Source organism: Nicotiana sylvestris, chromosome 9 (assembly GCF_000393655.2).
Source record: "Nicotiana sylvestris chromosome 9, ASM39365v2, whole genome shotgun sequence".
In the NCBI taxonomy this organism is placed as follows: domain Eukaryota; kingdom Viridiplantae; phylum Streptophyta; class Magnoliopsida; order Solanales; family Solanaceae; genus Nicotiana; species Nicotiana sylvestris.
In genome coordinates this window covers 59,208,394-59,228,805 of record NC_091065.1, presented here as the reverse complement: position 1 = coordinate 59,228,805, position 20,412 = coordinate 59,208,394, and the positions used below count along the sequence as shown (strand labels likewise).

The 20,412-nt window shown below is 38.5% G+C and overlaps 1 protein-coding gene across 1 annotated transcript; it reads left to right on the top strand.

The window, feature by feature from the left end:
• Positions 1 to 16,705: 16,705 nt before the first annotated feature.
• On the top strand, positions 16,706 to 19,824 carry LOC104248881 (probable serine/threonine-protein kinase PBL25). The gene is made up of 5 exons (XM_009805233.2): positions 16,706 to 17,187; positions 17,984 to 18,180; positions 18,270 to 18,459; positions 18,622 to 19,013; positions 19,129 to 19,824. Exons 1-5 carry the CDS (start codon positions 16,989 to 16,991, stop codon positions 19,504 to 19,506), a joined length of 1,356 nt encoding a protein of 451 aa, XP_009803535.1. The 5' UTR covers positions 16,706 to 16,988; the 3' UTR covers positions 19,507 to 19,824.
• The last annotated feature ends 588 nt before the right edge of the window (positions 19,825 to 20,412 follow it).

Below are 20,412 nucleotides of genomic sequence, written 5' to 3'. Positions count from 1 at the left end.
TCGTCAGACTAGGTCTCTATCTTAGGAGAAAAATTCGTCAGACTAAGATTTTGATCCTAGGAGAAGGTTCATCAGACTAGGTCATTTTTGATTTTTGGTTATCTTAGGAGAAAGATTCATCAGACTAAGATTTTGATCCTAGGAGAAGGTTCGTCAGACTAGGTCTCTATCTTAGGAGAAAAATTCATCGGACTAAGATTTTGATCCTAGGAGAAGGTTCATCAGACTAGGTCTTGTTTTTTGGTATCTTAGGAGAAAGATTCATCAGACTAAGATTTGGATCCTAGGAGAAGGTTCGTCAGACTAGGTCCCTATCTTAGGAGAAAAATTCGTCGGACTAAGATTTTGATCCTAGGAGAAAGTTCATCAGACTAGGTCATTTTTTGTTTTTTGGTTATCTTAGGAGAAAGATTCATCAGACTAAGATTTTGATCCTAGGAGAAGGTTCGTCAGACTAGGTCTCTATCTTAGGAGAAAAATTCGTCAGACTAAGATTTTGATCCTAGGAGAAGGTTCATCAGACTAGGTCATCATTTTTTTTGGTTATCTTAGGAGAAAGATTCATCAGACTAAGATTTTGATTCTAGGAGAAGGTTCGTCAGACTAGGTCTCTATCTTAGGAGAAAAATTCGTCAGACTAAGATTTGGATCCTAGGAGAAAGTTCATCGGACTAGGTCATTTTTGTTTTTGGTATCTTAGGAGAAAGATTCATCAGACTAAGATTTTGATCCTAGGAGAAGGTTCGTCAGACTAGGTCTCTATCTTAGGAGAAAAATTCGTCAGACTAAGATTTGGATCCTAGGAGAAGGTTCATCAGACTAGGTCTTTTCTTTTTGGTATCTTAGGAGAAAGATTCATGAGGAAATGCATCTCCTATGGGTAAAACTTAACTTTGAGGAAGTGCGTCTCCTGTGGGTACAATAAACTTAGGAAGTGCGTCTCCTATTGGGGATAACTGTTTTTTAGGAAGTGCGTCTCCTACTGGGTGAAACTAAACTTTAGGAAGTGCGTCTCCTATTGGTGAACTATTCTTAGGAAGTGCGTCTCCTATTGGGTGCAATAAACTTAGGAAGTGCGTCTCCTATTGGTAGAACTGAACTTAGGAGGAAATGCATCTCCTATGGGTGAAACTGAAACAAACCTAGGAGGAAATGCGTCTCCTATGGGTGAAACTGAAACAAACCTAGGAGGAAATGCATCTCCTATGGGTGAAACTGAAACAAACCTAGGAGGAAATGCATCTCCTATGGGTAAAACTAAACAAACCTAGGAGGAAATGCATCTCCTATGGGTAAAGACGTGGAATGTATTCCCTTATTATACAGGTGGGCGCCTAATGGTAAAGACACAAAATGTATTCCCTTGTTATACAGGTGGGTGCCTAGAATATGGAATGTACAGACAAAAGTATTTCTCTCGTTATTCAGGTGGGCGCCTGTTTAAACTAAGACATAAAAGTATTCCTCTCGTTATACAGGTGGGCGCCTGGTAAAGATATGAAAAATGACATGCCCGCATTATACTGGTGGGTGACCTTGAACAGAAATGAAAAGACAGAAAATGTATTCCTCTCGTTATTCAGGTGGGCGCCTGTCTAGAATGTAAAGACTGAAACCAACATATCCTATTTGAGGGCGGATGAACCCAACATATCCTGTTTGAGGGCGGATGAACCCAACATATCCTATTTGAGGGCGGATGAACCCGACAGATCCTATTTGAGGGCGGATGAACCCAACAGATCCTATTTGAGGGCGGATGAACCCAACATATCCTATTTGAGGGCGGATGAACCCGACATATCCTATTTGAGGGCGGATGAACCCAACATATCCTATTTGAGGGCGGATGAACCCAACATATCCTATTTGAGGGCGGATGAACCCAACATATCCTATTTGAGGGCGGATGAACCCAACATATCCTATTTGAGGGCGGATGAACCCGACAGATCCTATTTGAGGGCGGATGAACCCGACAGATCCTATTTGAGGGCGGATGAACCCGACATATCCTATTTGAGGGCGGATGAACCCAAAATATCTTTAAGACTTGAAAATGTCTTACCTCGAATACTTGCTGGGGATTGGGATGAATTTTCCTTTTCTACCTTCCCCATTTTTATTATTATTCTTTTTATTCTTTTTTTTTTCTTTTATATTATTCAAGCTTCTTCCTTCGAAGACTACCTCCCTTGAGAGTCATTCTGCCTCTCCCCGAAAGGAACCGCTGAGGATACCGACTTTCCAACCTTGTGTTGGACTCCTCGCAACTGCTAGGGATAATACTGTTGGGGAATTATTTACTTACCTGTTGGGGGTAAAATGTTATCAGCTGAGGGTACCTGACTTCCAGAAAATTTTCTAAATGGAAGGAAAATTTTCTGCCCCAGTTTGATAATATCCCTTGTGGCATGCAGTTCTGGCATCAACGCCATTTCCTTTACCTATTTCAAATCAAACAAAATTGTTAGTTTAAAACATGGTGGTTGGTTGTGATACTCCTGCTGGGATGGTTTTCCCTTTCTCCCTCCTTGCTCTGTGTTCCACAACTTGTTGGGGATGATATTATGTGCTGGGGATAATCCCTTCCTGCTGGGGATATCCATCTTCTTTTGTGGCATAGCTCGGAAACTGGCATTTCCCCGACCTTTTAGTCTAGTATGGATTTCGCCAAATCATGCTCACTGCTCTCCTTGCTTTGTTCACGGGCCTTGTCTTTGAGGTTTATAACCTTGGTTTTGGCAAGGATATCCCTCTTGATGCTCGTCAATCCTTTTGTCAATTCCCTTTGCTGGGGATATCTTTTTTGACACTGACCTCGCGCTTGTTCCTTGCTGACTATACCATTCGGATATACTAGTCAGATCTCATCTTGGAAAGCTGATGGCATATTTTGAAGTCATTTCATACTTGTTCTGACCGGACAGACTCTATTGGGGAAATTTTTTATGAAAGGAGAAAGATAACAGAAACAAAATAAAAGACAAAGGAAACGATGACTCTTTTACAAAAGAAACTATAAATAAAAACCTATCAAACGCAGATACCGACTCTAATGGCCATGACATGCATATGGGGCCTATCCTTTACCGTCAATCATCTTTCAAGATCCTCAATTGGTGATTCCCCATCTGATTCTTAATCTTATTCGACTTGCAGTGCCCGAAGGGTTTTCACTATCAAGTCTCTCTCATTTTTGGCTTTTCTCTCAGCTTTCATCGCCTTATGGTGCCTGTGAAGGTTTTCACCGATAAGACTCTCTCATTTGTATCACTTTCCAGCTGGGGATTTGGAGTGTCGCCGGTATGACTCTTTCTGCTGGAGATTAGAGTCCTTTCTGCTGTGGAACAGAATGTTATGTTCGCCGGTAAGACTCTTCATTTGTCTGACTTGGCATCTTTTGAAGACTGGTCAGAAGGTCTTTCTTTGGACCGTAATGTGGGTTTTGGATAGGGCTAGAAAGAAAGGGTATAAAAGGCTCAAAAATGCATTAATTTTGGGTTATTAATTACAACCTTCGGAATTAGATTTATTTACATCAAACGCAACATCTGCCCCAGTTTCTTGCTTGGGGATATTTTAATTGTTTTTTTTTCATTTTTCAAAACTATGACCGAGCCGTGAAGCGCCTACGTATCCTCTTTGAGGAATCAGGTCAAACGTAGTTCCCAATTCCTCTTTTTCATTTGATTTTCTTTTTTTCTTTGTTATCAATTTCTTTTCTTTTCTTTCCTTTTTTTTTCTTTTTTTTTCGTTGTTGTTTTCTTTCTTTCTCTTTTTTTTTCGTTGTTACTGATTCCGAACGAGGGGTATGAAAGAAAAATAAATAAGGCTCAAAAGGGGTAACGAAGGATAAAGTGTTTGGGTAGCAGAACAAAATGCCTTCGTCATTCCAGTCTTCAAAATATGCCAAATGCAAACAACACGATTTAAATTTGTAGTCTCTTCTGATGGTGCTGGACTTGACAATTCTATTCAACATCTGTTTGTTCATTTGTCACTTCTAAAGCACCGTTGGGCGACACTCTCATTCTCATTATTATGAACGACCCTCATGCCAATTTGGGCGAATCTTTCTTTAACGGTTTTCTTTGTGTTTAACTTGCCCCAGTTCCACATGACTCGGGCTCTGAATAATCTCAAACAGTCCTTATTTCTTTAAATGGTCTGATCGCCTTTCCAGGGTTTTATGATTAACTTTGAAGACTAGGCCCAAAGTGTGCGCGCATGTCATGTCCCTAGAATCGGCATCGAACAAAAATGGTAAAAGGACTAAACAAAAAGATGACTGGAAATAATAAAAGACCGGACTTTGTATTAGACTACCGGTGAAATGGTTTAAATAACAAAACAAGCAAAACAATCCAGAACAAAAATCCTAAAAACAAACTGGACAAGACAACATCCGACTCATAACCCTAATAATCCGAACAACAGAAATGACAACAAAATGAGCCACCACAAGCTTCTCTCTTGCTGACCCAGGAACAAAACGTCCTCCCACTTTATCAAAATTGGCATTTTAGCCACTGAGCCTTGCACCAATACTGCCGAGACCATTACCAGCTTCAACCTCATCAACCTCCGTCGGCAAATTCTCGAGGAGGTTCGAGTGCTCCATGTCACTGTTATTAATCGCAACCCGCCCTTCTCGGATCATTTTCTCTACTTCCCTTCTCCAGCTATGACAGCTCTCAATGTTGTGCCCTATGACATTGGAGTGGTAGGCGCATCGTGCTGCCGGATCAAAGCTCCTTGCAAGCGGATTTATAGTACATGCGGGGAGTGGCTCAATCGAACCAGCATGCCTTAGCCTTTCAAACAGACTGGCATAAGATACCCCGATGGGGGCGAGAGCATTTCCTCGTTTCAGCAACCTCTTCATTCTTGCATGTTGACAGGGCCGGAAACCTGACCCAGGTGGCTTTTGGTAGGCTTGTGTAGGTGGGTAGGCATTTTGTGGAGCCGGGTGCCTGGAAAGTGAAGTATGGCGGGGAAAGAAGTGGTGTTGGGGAGCGGAGAAGCATTGAGGAGTGATGGAGCTACTCGGGTAGCTGGGAAGGCTGCCATAAGTGGGTTGGGATGGAGAGTATGGGGGATCTTCCATTATGGTGTTGGGTGCTTGGGAAATGACCGAGCTCAAGAGACTTGGCGGTGGAGGGGGTGGTGCTTTTCCCGTTATCCATGCCTGATACATGTCTGCCACATGCTGTCTCAGCATTCTCACTTCTTCTACCAACCCGCTGTTCCGTTCGATCAATTGTTGTCGGTCATCAGTACCGACCCACTCGGTTCTGCGGTTCTGAGCCATTGTCCTTTGATTTTGCTTTGCAGGGAGGAGTTACCACAACCAACCACTCTCTATATATGGACACATCAAAGGGAAGTCATCACGTTAGTGTTAGGGCATTGGACAGACAATCATATATCAAAAATGTACCCAAGCAGTTAGGCAATTGTGCCCCCTGAAAATCTTCCACACTCTCTTTTATTTATTTATTATTATATATTTATTTTATTTTCTTTTTTTTTATTTTCTTTTTTTTTTCATTTTAGTGGTGGTCGAATCTTATGGAGATTGCCTACGTATCATGTCCCCGCATGAATCAGACCTTGCGTAGTTCGGACAATAAAAGATAAACAATAATGAACATTTTTTCTTTTCACTTTTCATATAAACAACACGCCTATTTTAATCAAAAGGTTTACAAACTTCAAAAACAAATGGCCAACTTCCTTCTTCCATTTGCTAATTTTAACCAAATGGTTGTTTTAGCAAACGTGGCCCTTTCCAACTCTCACATGAATTTTGAGGCCGAGGAGGATTATTTTATGACACTTTACAAACTGGTCCATTCTTTTACGAAAATAACCTTTCGACAACTGAAAGATACTCTAAGGCTATTTCGGCAAGAACGGTTTAAGACGCGGCCGAAACTGGCTCGGCTTATTTTATTTTTTCCATATTTTTTGACTAAACATCCAAACGGCATTCACCCGACTGTTGACTCTTTGTTTTTTTTTCCAAATTATGATAAAAACCTTGTATTGCAAACACGACCTTTCGACGTCTCGGGGACGAAGCTTTTTAAGGCTGTGTGGGTCAACTGGACCAACAATCCTAATCATGACCCAAAGGTGGCTGTTTATGCAAAGTCAGCCTTCCGGCGTCCCTTTCGGGAACATTCGGCTATTTATGACAAAGCAGAATCACCTGACTTAGTTATGACTCTTTTATTGTTTTTTTCAAAAATAGGAAACTCAATATTGCAAACACGGCCTGTCAACGTCTCGGGGACGAAGATTTTTAAGGCTGTGTGGGTCAACTGGACCAAATCTTAAAATGACCCAAAGGTGGCTGTTTATGCAAAGTCAGCCTTTCGGCGTCCCTTTCGGGAACATTCGGCTATGTCTTGATAAAACAGCGTCACCCGACTTCTTTAAAATTTGACATGTATTTTATTATTATTATTATTATTTGTTTTTTTTTTTTGGCTTTTTAGCAAAAGGTGGGGTTGGACCCGATGAGGGTTGCCTACGTATCTCACATCCGGTGAGAATCAAACCCGCGTAGTTCGGGCGAATAAACTATTTTGAGAGGACCCTTTTCCATTTTCTATATTTTTTGTTTTTATTATTTTTCCCACAACAATCAAATAGACTATTATTTTTCATTCATAACAAACAAACAAATTGACGAAAAATATAAAACATTCCTTCTTTTTTTTGAGAAGGTGGGGTTGGACCCGATGAGGGTTGCCTACGTATCTCACATCCGGTGAGAATCAAACCCGCGTAGTTCGGGCCTCGTGAATAAGTAAATGAACAACATTTTTTTTTAATTGGAATTTGTGAAAGAACTGATTCAAAAGAAGAAAGGAAGTATATATATATATATATTTTGATTGATTTCTTTTTGAAAGAAAGACTTGTAAAAATTCATTTTCTATTGATTTTTACTTTGAGAATTTCAAAAGTAAAAGGAGGATATGTTTTCCTGAATTTTCATTTGTTTTTTTTTATTCTAAAGAAAAAGAAAATATATTGGGAATTTTACTTTTAATAAAAGAAATGCTTCTAAAAAAAATATTTTTTTTGAATTTTGAATTTTCTTTTCAATTTTGAAAGAAGAATCAAAATATTTTCGGATTTTCTTTTGAACCTTTTTTTTTGGATTATATATATATTTATTTTGGAACAAATAATAAAATCACGTTCAACGCCCGACTCTTTTTATATTTTTTTATTTTTTATTTTTAAAAACAAGACAGAACAATGATGATTTTTTTTCTTCTATTTTTCTTTGCTTTTAATATAACAAACTAATAAGACCTTTTTTCATTTTCTCAAAATTTCGGCAGAGTTTCGATACTACTCGGACATTGATTTTTCTCTAAAAATAAGTAGTTATATCTCTACACTGTCATTTTTTTCTCCTCTTTTTCACGACTCTTTTTTTTAACCTGTGGAAAATAATGAAAACATACAAAATCTTTTTGAATTTTCATGCTTTGTTTTATTTGTAATTTTATTTTTTATATTTATTATTTCTTTCAAAAATGTGGCATGGGAGACATAATGATTTCCAAGACTTCTTGGATTCCGCAAATGCTCCCCATGCGCTTTTCCCAACATATGAAGCGTGGGGGACATATGGGAATTCCAAGACTTCTTGGATTCCACAAATGTTCCCCATGTGCTTTCCCAAAAAGCAAGCGTGGGGGACATAGGGAATTCCAAGGCTTCTTGGATTCCACAAATGTTCCCCATGCTTTGATTAAAATAACATCATGCTGGAAATGACCAAATGACCCATACGCCCTTGACTAAATACAACATGTAGCACATAGGATGCCGAAAGATTGTCTATTATTTTCAGGTTGCTTGTCCTAGACGGACCCAACCCCTATGTTGAGTCCCCTAAGTCAAATGCACATGATGCAAATAAACGTTCCTACTAGGGATCCGGCATGTGGCTTTGTTATACTAGGTTCAAAAACCTGGGTCGGTGTTCTAGACAGTGTACCCGAGCGGACTTTACAACTCCTCCGAATCCTCGTTCTATTTTGGGCATATGACACTAACAGAAAGAATCCACGACCAGCGTGTGCTCCTCAAGAGAGAAGAGAAGGGTTTCGGCACAGTTTATATGTACAGTTCCAACAATATCAAAGCAGTAAAAGCAGCATTTAGCACATTAGGCTCAAAACATGTAATAAAATCAGATAATAAATAAAGCCAAATAATAACAATTATTCTAAGCTCGAATTCTTAACCCTGAACCAGTGGTTCTGGTTTAAAATCCCCAGCAGAGTCGCCAGAGCTGTCACACCTCCTTTTTACGCGCACCCGCGAGGGCGCAAGGGAGTTTTTCCAATTAAAGGACAATCGAAACGGGATTGGTTTATTTATTTCAGAGTCGCCACTTGGGAGATTTAGGGTGTCCCAAGTCACCAATTTTAATCCCGAATCGAGGAAAAGAATGACTCCATATTACAGTCTGCGTACCAGAAATCCGGATAAGGAATTCTGTTAACCCGGGAGAAGGTGTTAGGCATTCCCGAGTTCCGTGGTTCTAGCACGGTCGCTCAACTGTTATATTCGGCTTGATTATCTGATTTTATACAAATATGAACTTATGTGCAAATTTTATCTTTTAACCGCTTTATTATTATTGTTTTTAAAAGAAATGTGAACATCGCTTAAAACACGTCTTTGGACTGCGTCACATGAAATGCACCCACAATCCGGAACACGTTTTATTTGATGTTTTGGGATTTGGATTTGGGTCGCATGAAATGCACACCCGAGCTTAAGAAAGTAAATTATTAAACACGCGCCTAAAGAGACTATCGCGTTATTATTTTGCGGAGGCCGCGAAATTCGCTAAACGACCCTCCTGAATTCTAAGTAATTTTAAACAAGTATTTACTGAGGGCCCCGCAATTTGTATTTTTTATTCGGCGAGGCTCATCTCATTCTTATTTTTTTAAAGAATTTGCAACGTCATGGAAATGCATCTCGGGCCACGCCACAATCAATGCGCCCGTGACTAGAGACATATTTCGACTCCGTTGAGATTTGGATTTGGGTCACATAAATGTGCACCCGAGTTTAGGGAGATAACATTATTAAAGGCGCGCCTAAAGCAACTAGCGCATTATTATTTTGGGTTAGGGCCGTGAAATTTACTAAACGGCCCGTCCCGGAATCTAAGTATTTAATACATATATTTTGCGAGGGCTCCGCAATTTGTACATTTTTATTTAGCGAAGCTCGTCTCTTTTTTTTATTTTTTTTATTATTAATTATTTATTTTTATATTTATATTATTTTAAAAAAAAAAAAAAGACAAGGCTAAAATGACTACATTTCTTTGCTATTTCGCGAGGTCATGGATCGTAGATTAAACTTATTTGATGAAACGATTATTTTTCCGCGGGATTAAATTACTACTATGATTTTAACATTGCTACTACATGTTCAAACAACTATTAAGACAAACATTGAGATAACAACAATCTGAGCGTGAAGAAACAAAATGCCGAATAACTACTTAACATGACGGAACAAAAGAAATACATTCCCGAACAAATTTCAATATCATACGGAGTTAATTAACAAGGAATAGCAACTTACAAACATCATGTGAATATGTCTCGCTCATTTGCATACTATTCGCATGAACTAGGATTGTATCTCAACGAACACATGTTCATGTTACTAAACAACAAATATGAAGGACATGGACAGAGATGACCTACTTGATATTATCGTCCGATGCGTTGGACCCGCGACGAAACCTCGGACAACAACCTCGAAGTACTGTACCTCGACGAACCAAAGACGACCTCAACGGAAAACGAAAAACTCAGCCAAGCAGGATCGAAGCAACCCACCGTTGCTCGGAAACGCAGCTACGACTGCTTGGAGGTTGACGACGTTGGACTGAAAATGGCGGACTGGTTCTGGTGGTTTTGCTGGTCGGGGGGTGCGACGAAGCTGGTGGCGACAGCAAGGTCGAGGGGACGGTGACGGGCCTGTTTGGTGTTGGTGTTTGGAGTAGGGTTTTCGACTGGTTCGTTGGTCGTTTTGGTGGTGTCGGACAGGATGGAGCTGGAGGGAGTTGGGTTGCGATGATGGTGAAGGTGAGAGGAGGAGGGTTTGGCGCTTGGACAGTGGGTTGGGGACAGTAACGACGAAGGTCATCGTGTATAGTGGTCGACGATGGCTGCGGGGTTTTGCTGGGTGTTTGGACGTGGTCGACGATGGAGTTCCGACGAGGAAGGTGGCTGACGGGTTGTTGGTTTTGGACCGGTGGTCGTAACGATGAGGAAGAAGGTGGCGAACAGTGGTGACGAGGGGAGGGGAGCTGGATGGTTTCACTGGTTTTCGTAGGGTTTTCTTACTTTCTTCTTTGAAGAAGAAAAAGGAACAGTAGTCCTTTTTCAATTTTCAAAGTCCCCCCCTGTCACATGTGTTAGTCCGTGTATTTGACATGGTTTGCCCAGAAAAATGAGCCCACGCGTGGTGGGGTTCAAGGCATATGTCCCCCACGCGTGGTGGGGTTCCCCACGTGTCCTGGACACGGTTTATTGTGGGCTAGGTCCGAAAATTAGGCCTAAAACCGGGTAGTTTGAACCCGAATATTATTCTTTTGCCCGGACCCGAGAAATAGGAACACGTTGCTTAACTAGTCCTATGTAAGCAAAATAACTACCAAAATAAGACTAGTATTTAACAAAACTATATCTTTTTAAATATTTTTTAAGGATTTAAAATAGCTACAAAATATTAATAAAACTATTTTTGTAATTTTCGTTTCTAAATATTAAGATAAAATATGAGGTAATATTTTTTGTATTTTTCCCAAATTAAAATGACTACAAAACCTTAATTATATAGTTTTTTTGTAATTTTCGAAATTATATAAAGTACCAAAATAAAGTGCAATTTTTGTATTTTTTCAAGTTTATGAGAGATACATAAACTAAAATTTATATATATATTTTTTGAAATTTTTCTTTTTGCAACGAAATAAAGTAAAATAGTCAAAATAGCTATACTAGTCCTAAATTAGATATTTAAGCTTAAGAACGTAAAAAATTCCCGGGGAGGGTTAAAAATCACGTGCTTACAAATAGTTCCCTCCAAAAAAAGGCTAGTGAACACTTTATCTCTGTCAGATACTATGCTTTGAGGAAGGCCATGTAACTTATATACTTGGTCTAGGAAAGCCTTTGCAACTTGAGCTGCATTGAAATGATGAAGGAGTGGAATGAAATGTGCATACTTACTGAACCTGTCAATCACCGCTAGGATAGTGTCTTTCCCTTCTAATTTTGGAAGTCCTTCAATAAAATCCATAGAAATGTGCTTCCAAGGATGTTCTGAAATGGGCAAGGGTTGCAGCAATCCCGGGGTGCAATGTTTTCAGTTTTGTTTCTTTGGCAAACATCACATTCTTGGATGATCTTCTAAATGTCTGATTGCATAGATGGCCAATAGAAAAGTGTCCTCAACCTTTTGTAAGTTTCTAACACTCCAGAATGACCTCCTAGTGCTGAGTAGCGCATGGTCTTAACCAACTGCTGCCTCATATTTCCATGACTTCCTATCCATAACTTGTCCAAATGCCTTAATAGTTCATTCACCACTTGGTTTGTACCACTCCCATTGGGATTATGAGTAAGGTCGGAAATGAGTTGAGTTGCTTCCTCATCTCCATGATAGCTTTCCAATACTTCTTGATCCCAAGTTGGTTTGATACTGGTGATAATATTACAATGTCCTGGGATTTTCCTTGATAATGCATCAGCTGCTGAATTCTCACTCCCTTTCCTATACTGAATATCAAAGTTTAGCCCCAGTAACTTAGTTAACCCTTTATGCTGTAGCACAGTAGAAATCCTCTAATCCTTGAGGAATTTGAGGCTGAAATGCTCAGTCTTGACTATGAAAAAATTCTGCTACAAGTAATGCCTCCACTTGTCCACAGCTAGTATTAAGGCCAGTAATTCCTTCTCATAAGTTGACAGCCCTTGATGTTTAGGACTAAGAGCCTGACTCAGAGAAGCTATGTGATGATGCTTTTGCATGAGTATGGCTCCAATACCTGAGCCACTAGCATCAACTTCTACAGTGAAAGGGCTTAGAGAAATCAGGTAAGGCCAATACATGAGCCTTAACCATTGTCTCTTTAAGCTTTTTAAATGCAGCTATAACTTCTTCAGTCCATGTAAAGTTCCCTTTCTTGAGCAGTGAAGTCAATGGCTTACTAATGACTCCATAACCCAATATAAATCTCTTGTAGTATCTAGTGAGTCCAAGGAACCCTCTTAATTCTTTAATGCTTGTTGGTGTAGGCCATTGCAACATTGTCTGAATCTTAGCAGGGTCGGTTTGTACACCATTTCCTGAAATAATGTGGCCAAGGTAGTCCCCCTGGGACTGAGCAAAGGAGCATTTTGATCTCTTAGCATACAGTTGGTTCTGCCTCAACAGTTGGAGCACCTTTTCCAAATGCCTCAAATAACTGCTCAAGTCTGGACTGTAGACTAATATATCATCAAAAAACACTAAGATGAACTTTCTGAGATACTCTCCAAATACCTGATGCATCAATGCCTGAAATGTAGCAGGTGCATTAGTCAACCCAAATGGCATGACCTTAAATTGCCATAGTCCATGATGTGTTCTAAAAGTAGTGTTGAACTCATCAGATTCATTCATCCTCACTTGATGATAACCAGCTCTAAGGTCAATCTTAGAAAACAAGACTGTCCCTTTTAGCTCATCCAATAAGTCCTCCACTACTGGAATGGGATACTTATTTTTAACTGTCATTGCATTTAACTTCTTGTAATCAACATACAATCTCCATGTGGAATCCTTCTTTTTAACTAGAAGAGCTGGTGAGGCAAAGCAAGATTGGCTAGGTACCACAGTCCCAACCTTGAGCATTTCTGTGATCATGTGCTCAATTGCATCCTTTTGGTCATAAGAATATTTATATGGTCTTAGGCTGAAAGGGTGAGCATCAGGCATCAGGGTGATGGTGTGGTCACAATTTCTTGTTGGAGGCAAGGCCATTGGTTCTTCAAAGATATCAGCATACTTTTGCAGCAACTCAAAAACTGGTACAAGTACATCCACTTTTGGAGTTTGTTGGGATAAATCATACAATTGCACTAGACATCAGCTGCTTCCTTGTTGCAATAATTTTGCTGTGTTTTCCTCAACATTAGACCATACCTCAGCACTATCAGTATTGCCCTTAAGTGTGATGATTCTGCCCTCTTTAAGGAAGGTCACACTAAGAGGTCTTGTGTTGAGAATGACAGGGGTGAACTGATCTAACCAATTCATCCCAAGGACTATATCATAGCCCCCAAGGTGTAATACTTTCATAGGAAAATGGAATTCTTCTCCCTGCATAGTCCACTTAAACTTAGGACACCACTCTTCACTGAACATTTGTTGTCCATTGGCCACAACTACACTCAGGGGTTGAGCAGAGGGATATACCATTCCTGTTATGCTTTTAGCTACTCTTGGGCTAATGAAGCTATGAGTAGATCCACTATCTACCAAGATCAACATTGATAACTTCTTCACCTTTCCCTGTATCTTGATAGTAGAAGATGAAGTAGTCATTCCTACGACCACATTCATTGACAATTCTGCATGTTCCTCTTCTACCACAGCCGAAGCTTCTTCCACATTATCAGTAGCTTCAGTAGCTTCCCTTGCATCATAATAGACCTCCTCTTGTTCTGTTCTATTAGTGCCTGTCATTAGGTTTAGGGTCTTTGGTTTACATTGATGACCAGGGTAATATCTCTCATGACACCTGAAACATATGTTTCTTTCTCTCATCTGATCATAGGTTAGGTTCTTTGGGTGGTTGGTGCCTGCAGTACCAGAAGGGTCTGCCTGGTTGTTTGGATAAGCTGGTATGAGAGGAGTGTTTCTGGTGGGGTAGTTGAGTCTGAGTGGTTCATTATAGGTGAGAGGAAGAGGGTTCTGAGGAAAGGTGACTCTTGGGGTAGTGGGATGGTAATTTCTGGTGGTGTTTTGAGGGGGTCGATATAAGTGTTTTTGCAAGGCTTTTAAGGCATCCTCTTGCAGTTTGGCTACTTCATAGGTGTCTAAAAAATTTGAGGGGTTATAGATCCTAACCAAGTGCTTAATTTCAGGCCTCAATCCACTCACAAAACTAGCTACAAAGTGCAGCTCATTCAAGTGAGGGTTGATCATCATCATGTGAGTCCTTAACTCCTCAAACTTTTCTTGGTATCCTTCTATGCTACCCTCCTGCCTCAATTTGCTAAACTCATCAATAATATCTAGAGGCCTGATATGGCCAAACCTCCTACAGATTTCCATACAAAATAAAGGCCATTCCACTATTCCTCCTCTATCAATAATATAAGCATCAAACCAGTTATCCACCTTATCTTTGAGGTGCATAGCAATGTAAGTCATTTTCTGATAGTGAGGTACTTTATAGATTTCGAAATACCGGTCACATCTCCTTATCCAAGCCCTGAGGTTGGTTCCATCAAATTTAGGAAACATAAGTTTGCCCTTTGGAACCTCAGCTGTGGCTATTTGCAGATATTGATTTCCTGCTTCTGTGGTTCCAACTGGAGTACGTAAAATTGGAGGCTGGGGGTTTCTCTGCATAGGAGCAGGTGGAAAAGTTAAACCTCGAGCATCAGCTGTTGAAGGAGGTGTGAGTGGAGCTGTAGAATGAGCTAGTTGTTGAACACTCCCTCCACTAGTTGCTCTTCCTACGAACAAGGATACTCTTTGAGCATATGAAGATCCAATCGTAGGTGAAGGAGTCTCTGGTGCTCGATCATTCATCAACTGCTGAAGAATCAACTCAAGCTTCCTCTGAGTTTCAGCATTCTGAGCTTGAGTCTCATCCATTCTGTCAACCCTTGTCGACACAGATCTGATTCCAGTGGTTAACTGCTGGACCTGAGCATCCAATTTTTTGATGCTATCCTCGATGCCTTTCAGTTTTTGATCAACCATGTTGGTCGGAGGACCAAGGCTATGATACCAAATGTTACTCTCACACTCAACAAAGTAACATAAAAATAGAAGAACTTCAGCTAATGAAAAGAAAAAGGGAGAAGAGAGAAGAAGAAGGAAGAAGGAAAAGAGAATTAGGAAAGGAAATTTAGATAGATTTCATTCATAGCTAATCATTGGAATACAAGGAATATAAATAACGACTACTCTGCCATTTTTGTTGCCTAGGGATCCGTAAATACTGCCAACTGGCAGTGCATGACAGCAATTCTGTACTACTCACTAATAGACTAAAAATGACTGGAATTTAAATTACATAGGACTAAATTGCTATAATAAAAACTATGGGACTAATGTGACAACTATTACCAACTGTATTAACTACCATCAATGTAACAATGTACTCGTCTGCCACGTGGATTTTCCTGTATACGTGACATTTTTTTGAAAAATAAAATATATTTTAACTTTTTAAGTATATTACTTTTTTAGATAATTTTTTTCGAATACAATTTATAATAAAACTTGGATAGAAATATATTATTTAGGCTAAATTTTTTTATTTGGCTAAAAATAATGAAGTTTTAGTTAATCTTTTTTTGAATTTGACTTGAAAATAAAGATTTATACAATTGAAATAAATAGTCAAGGCATCTAAAAAGTTATAAAAAGTACATAGTTTAAATTAATTATTTTGGCTATAATTTTTATATAGCTCTAAATTACGGTACTCTAAAAATATATATATTTTTTTACAGATTTTACATGAAAAGTAAAAATACATAGTTGAAATAAATAGTCATTGCATAAAAAAAAAATAAAAATAAAAAGAGTATACAATTGCAAGAAATAAAACGAATCACTTGCATTATACTACAAGTCTACAATTGTATAATGCAAATTCAAGTTTTGTTTTTTTAATTTTCAGGTCAAATTCAAAAAAAGATTAACTAAAACTTTATTATTTTTAGCCAAATAAAAAAATTTAACCTAAATAATGTAGTTATATCCAAGTTTTGTTATAAATTGTATTCGAAAAAATTTATCTAAAAAAGTAATATTCTTAAAAAGTTAAAAATATATTTTATTTTTCAAAAAAATGTCACATATACAGAAAAATCCACGTGGCAGGCGAGTGCACCCATACTTTTTGCCACATGAGCGTCTAGGGGGTAATGGCTCTCAAAATGCCAAGTTGAGGGGGTAATTAAGATCACAAATAGTTTAAGGCAGTAACTAATAATCCGTGACAAGTTTAGGGAGAGTTTAAGGTATTTTGCCGAATATATATATATATATATATATATATATATATATATATATATATATATATATATATATATAAAGTAACTATGGTTAGTGATAAGAGTAGTATACGAAAACATATGTAATGTGTTTGATTGGTATAAACACTAACGGTAAAAAATTTACCATATTTCAAGTATGGCACAAAAGGAGTAATATAAGGTGACAAATCAAACTTTAGGTCCGCGCCAAATTCGTTCTCAAGTTTGTCTTTTCACCAAATATCCCTTCAAATTCTCCCAACCATTATATCCCCCGAATTCTGCGTGAAGTTCAACGGAAAACATCTCCCAATAATTCTCCTTTCTCTTTCCCTCCTGCTAAAAATAGCTCCTTCCTAATGAGCCAAACGTATTTCTAGATTTTCCCTTTTTAGACAGCCTTAATTAGCTATCCTTAGCCATATGTATCTTTATATACACCATTTTGCATTTACAGATCCATAAAATTTCTCATTCTTTTGATGCTATCAAGATTGAGTTTTTAGAATTTGGCTCTAGACATTTGGTAGATTTTGCAGATCAAACTTTTAGCTGTTTATAGAAGGCAAATACTAGCATTGCCTAAACCAATTTATAGCATCAAGATTATATTTCTTTTTTAGAAAATTTCCTGCAAAGGGTTGATTAAAAAACATGGGTTGTTTTTCATGTTTTTCGTCGAATGAAAAGAAGGCATTCAAAAGAATACACAGCAACAAAAGAGAAACATCTGCTGCTGCTGCTGTTGCTAATCACAGGGAAAGTCTCCAACAACGTACACAATATTCATTATCGAGGCCAAAATCACAGCAAGAGCTGCATTCTCGTTCTCAGCGTCCACAACCTCCTTCTGGTAAGGTTGTCGCAATGAAATGTTTCATTAAAATGATAACTTTAAAACGGCATTAATTTTGGAGTTTGATTTTAGCTTTTGTTTTTCTTTTTTTGGGTTTTCAAAATTCATATTCTAACTGTGATCAGGACAAGGTTTAAACTAAGCTTTGCTTTGCTTCATAAAGCTATTTCTTTATTCCGGAGGATCAGCTCGCGTACTGTTCTAAATTTGGTGTTAATGGCCCCCTCATCTATAGTTCTGGACTTAAATACAATGCTTTTAGTCCACTGCAAGGTTCCAATTACGCCTAACTAGAGGCGAAGCCAGGGTTTGAAGTTTATTGGTTCGGAATTCTAGTCATTTTAAGTTATTGGGTTCTAATTTAATAATTTATATATATTCAATGGATTTCTAAGGCAAATACATGGTTTGAACCAAAGTTAATGGGTTCGACCGAATCCATATTCGAAAGGCTAGCTCCGCTGCTGCGCCTAACCCACATATCACGTGCTGTGTTCTTGCCATCGAACCAAAGACTGGGGACTGTTTCATAGAGCTATTTTTCTGCTCATTGTGGGAAAATTCTACTGTGACCACAAAAGAAGATAGGTTTCTTAAAGCCAATTTGTCAATAAAACACTTTCAGTGAGTAGATATGTTAAGAGTGTTACCTCTAGCAACTTCAGCTTTCAGAGGAGAGATTCACATATTTTAGTAGAAGCACTGTGGAGATAGGGTGCATTAAGCGGCCGTTCAAGTATTTTAGCTGGTGCTTTGCTTTCCTAATATATAAATCTTCTAACTTTGTCCGCAGAAAGTACTAGAAAGGTGGCAGCAGAAGCCACACACCAAAAGGCTTCTAACAAAGGCGACGGCCAGAACAACATTGCAGCTCAAACTTTCACCTTCAGGGAACTGGCAACAGCTACAAAGAATTTCCGATCAGAATGTCTGATAGGTGAAGGTGGATTTGGACGTGTTTACAAAGGTCTTCTGAACAAAACTGGACAGGTGCTCAAGACTTAAGAAAATTCTACTATCTTTTCTTTACATAGCATTTTGCCCTGAAACTGTACTGATCATCACTTCATTTTCTCCAGATTGTAGCAGTGAAACAGCTTGACCGCAATGGATTGCAAGGAAACCGAGAATTCCTAGTAGAGGTGTTGATGTTGAGCCTTCTGCACCATCCAAATCTTGTAAATTTGATAGGGTATTGCGCTGATGGAGATCAAAGACTTCTGGTTTATGAGTACATGCCATTGGGATCATTGGAGGATCATCTGCTTGGTAATTGTTTTCGTTAGCTTTCTCACATTACATGCATTTGTGAAAATAGCCTCATAGCGACCTATTTCCCTTCTATATTCGCGATCTGTTAACTTTACATACTGAAGCAACACATTGAAAATTATCAAACTAATGGAGAATCATATCTATGTATTTCTTCAGATATTGAACCAGATAAAATTCCGCTAGATTGGTTCACAAGGATGAAAATATCACTACATGCTGCCAAGGGACTAGAATATTTACATCATAAAGCAAATCCGCCTGTCATTTACCGTGACTTGAAGTCCTCCAACATCTTGCTGGATAAGGAATATAATGCAAAACTTTCAGACTTCGGGTTAGCCAAGGTTGGACCTACAGGGGATAACACCCATGTTTCTTCAAGAGTAATGGGAACATACGGTTATTGTGCTCCCGAGTACCAACTAACTGGAAAACTGACTATCAAGTCCGATGTCTATAGCTTCGGTGTAGTTTTATTGGAGCTAATTACGGGAAAGAGAGCAGTCGATATCACGAGGAATGGGCATCAGCAGAATTTAGTTACTTGGGTAAGCAAAACATTTCTCCTTCCTTTCTGCTTTGACATAATGAGCATTTTCATTATTAATATTCTATTACCGAAAATAATTTAAGCTAAAAATTATGTTGTTGTACTTGTTCCAGGCTGAACCAATATTCAAAGACCCAAGAAGATACCTTGAACTAGCTGATCCACTTCTTGAAGCAAATTTCCCAAAGAAAAGTTTCAATCAAGCAGTTGCTATTGCTTCGATGTGTCTGCAAGATGATCCAGCAGTACGTCCTCTGATCAGTGATGTCGTCACTGCTCTCAGTACCCTTTCAATAGCACCTGATGCAGAAGGATTGGATTCACCATTCGCTTCTCCAACTCGAGCACCATCCACAATGTCAATGTCAACTGAAGACAGTATCATATCTACAAATGAATGCAAGCGAGAAGTCGCAGAAGCCATAGAATGGGGTTCAAATTCAAGGACACAGAATGCAAGATCACTAGCATCTTGTGGTTCTTCAGTGTGACATCCAACATTTTCGGCTTATGAGACGAATATCAGATTAAGTGGTATTAAAGATGATCCTGTAGCTTCAGCCCTCCAGAGATGTTGTAAAGTGATGGAGGAATGATCATCTAGTGCTACCACTGTTGGATTCTTTAGGAAAATGAAGTTACATATATGAATAGTACTTTTTATATTGTGTACGTTAACGCAAATTTACAAAATGAACAATTTGTTGACAGCCATTTCAGCAAGGAACTCAAAGGACTGATGTATGCTAGCTAGCAGAATGAAGAATCGTCATGTCATTTGCAGTACTTAATAGGATTTAAGTTATATACAGTGACAACGTAAACACTTGTTACACTATTAGTGTACTTATCATAGATTTTTATCTCTAATTACCTCGTAAATGACCTGATTGTGTTAATATTTTTACACTGTCAGTACAAAGAAACTCTACTTAGTATTGTGCTTTAACTCTAAGAATACAATCATGAGTTGCAGTTCCCATTTTCTCTAAAGATTAAGATCTCGAACTTATAAGCTTGAAATCCTGGTTCCGCCTCTGCAAATAGGTATATCTGAAGTTTGAACTACCGATAACTAAAACTGAGTAGCAACTGAAGTTTGAACTACCAATTTTCATTCCTGCCAATATTTTAAAGATTTTTCAATAATACTCACTTGATTTAAACTCATTTTTCATATTCGAAATACATGATCCCTTTCTTCAAGCTTGCGACAATGCTGATTTGCAATGTTTCAAGCTTTTCTAATACTCAATTGATTTAAACTCACTTTTCATATACAAAAAAAGACCTACTTCTTCAAGCATTATACTTCAGCTGATGTACAATAGATGCAAAATACACTACTAGACAAATAACTAAGAAGAAGAAGCAAAGGGAAGGAGAAGTAGTTCTAT

Coding starts and splice junctions, on each gene's coding strand:
- LOC104248881 (XM_009805233.2), top strand. CDS start 16,989: ATGGGTTGTTTTTCATGTTTTTCGTCGAATGAAAAGAAGGCATTCAAA. Junction 17,188..17,983: donor GCGTCCACAACCTCCTTCTG/GTAAGGTTGTCG, acceptor CTTTGTCCGCAG/AAAGTACTAGAAAGGTGGCA. Junction 18,181..18,269: donor TTCTGAACAAAACTGGACAG/GTGCTCAAGACT, acceptor CATTTTCTCCAG/ATTGTAGCAGTGAAACAGCT.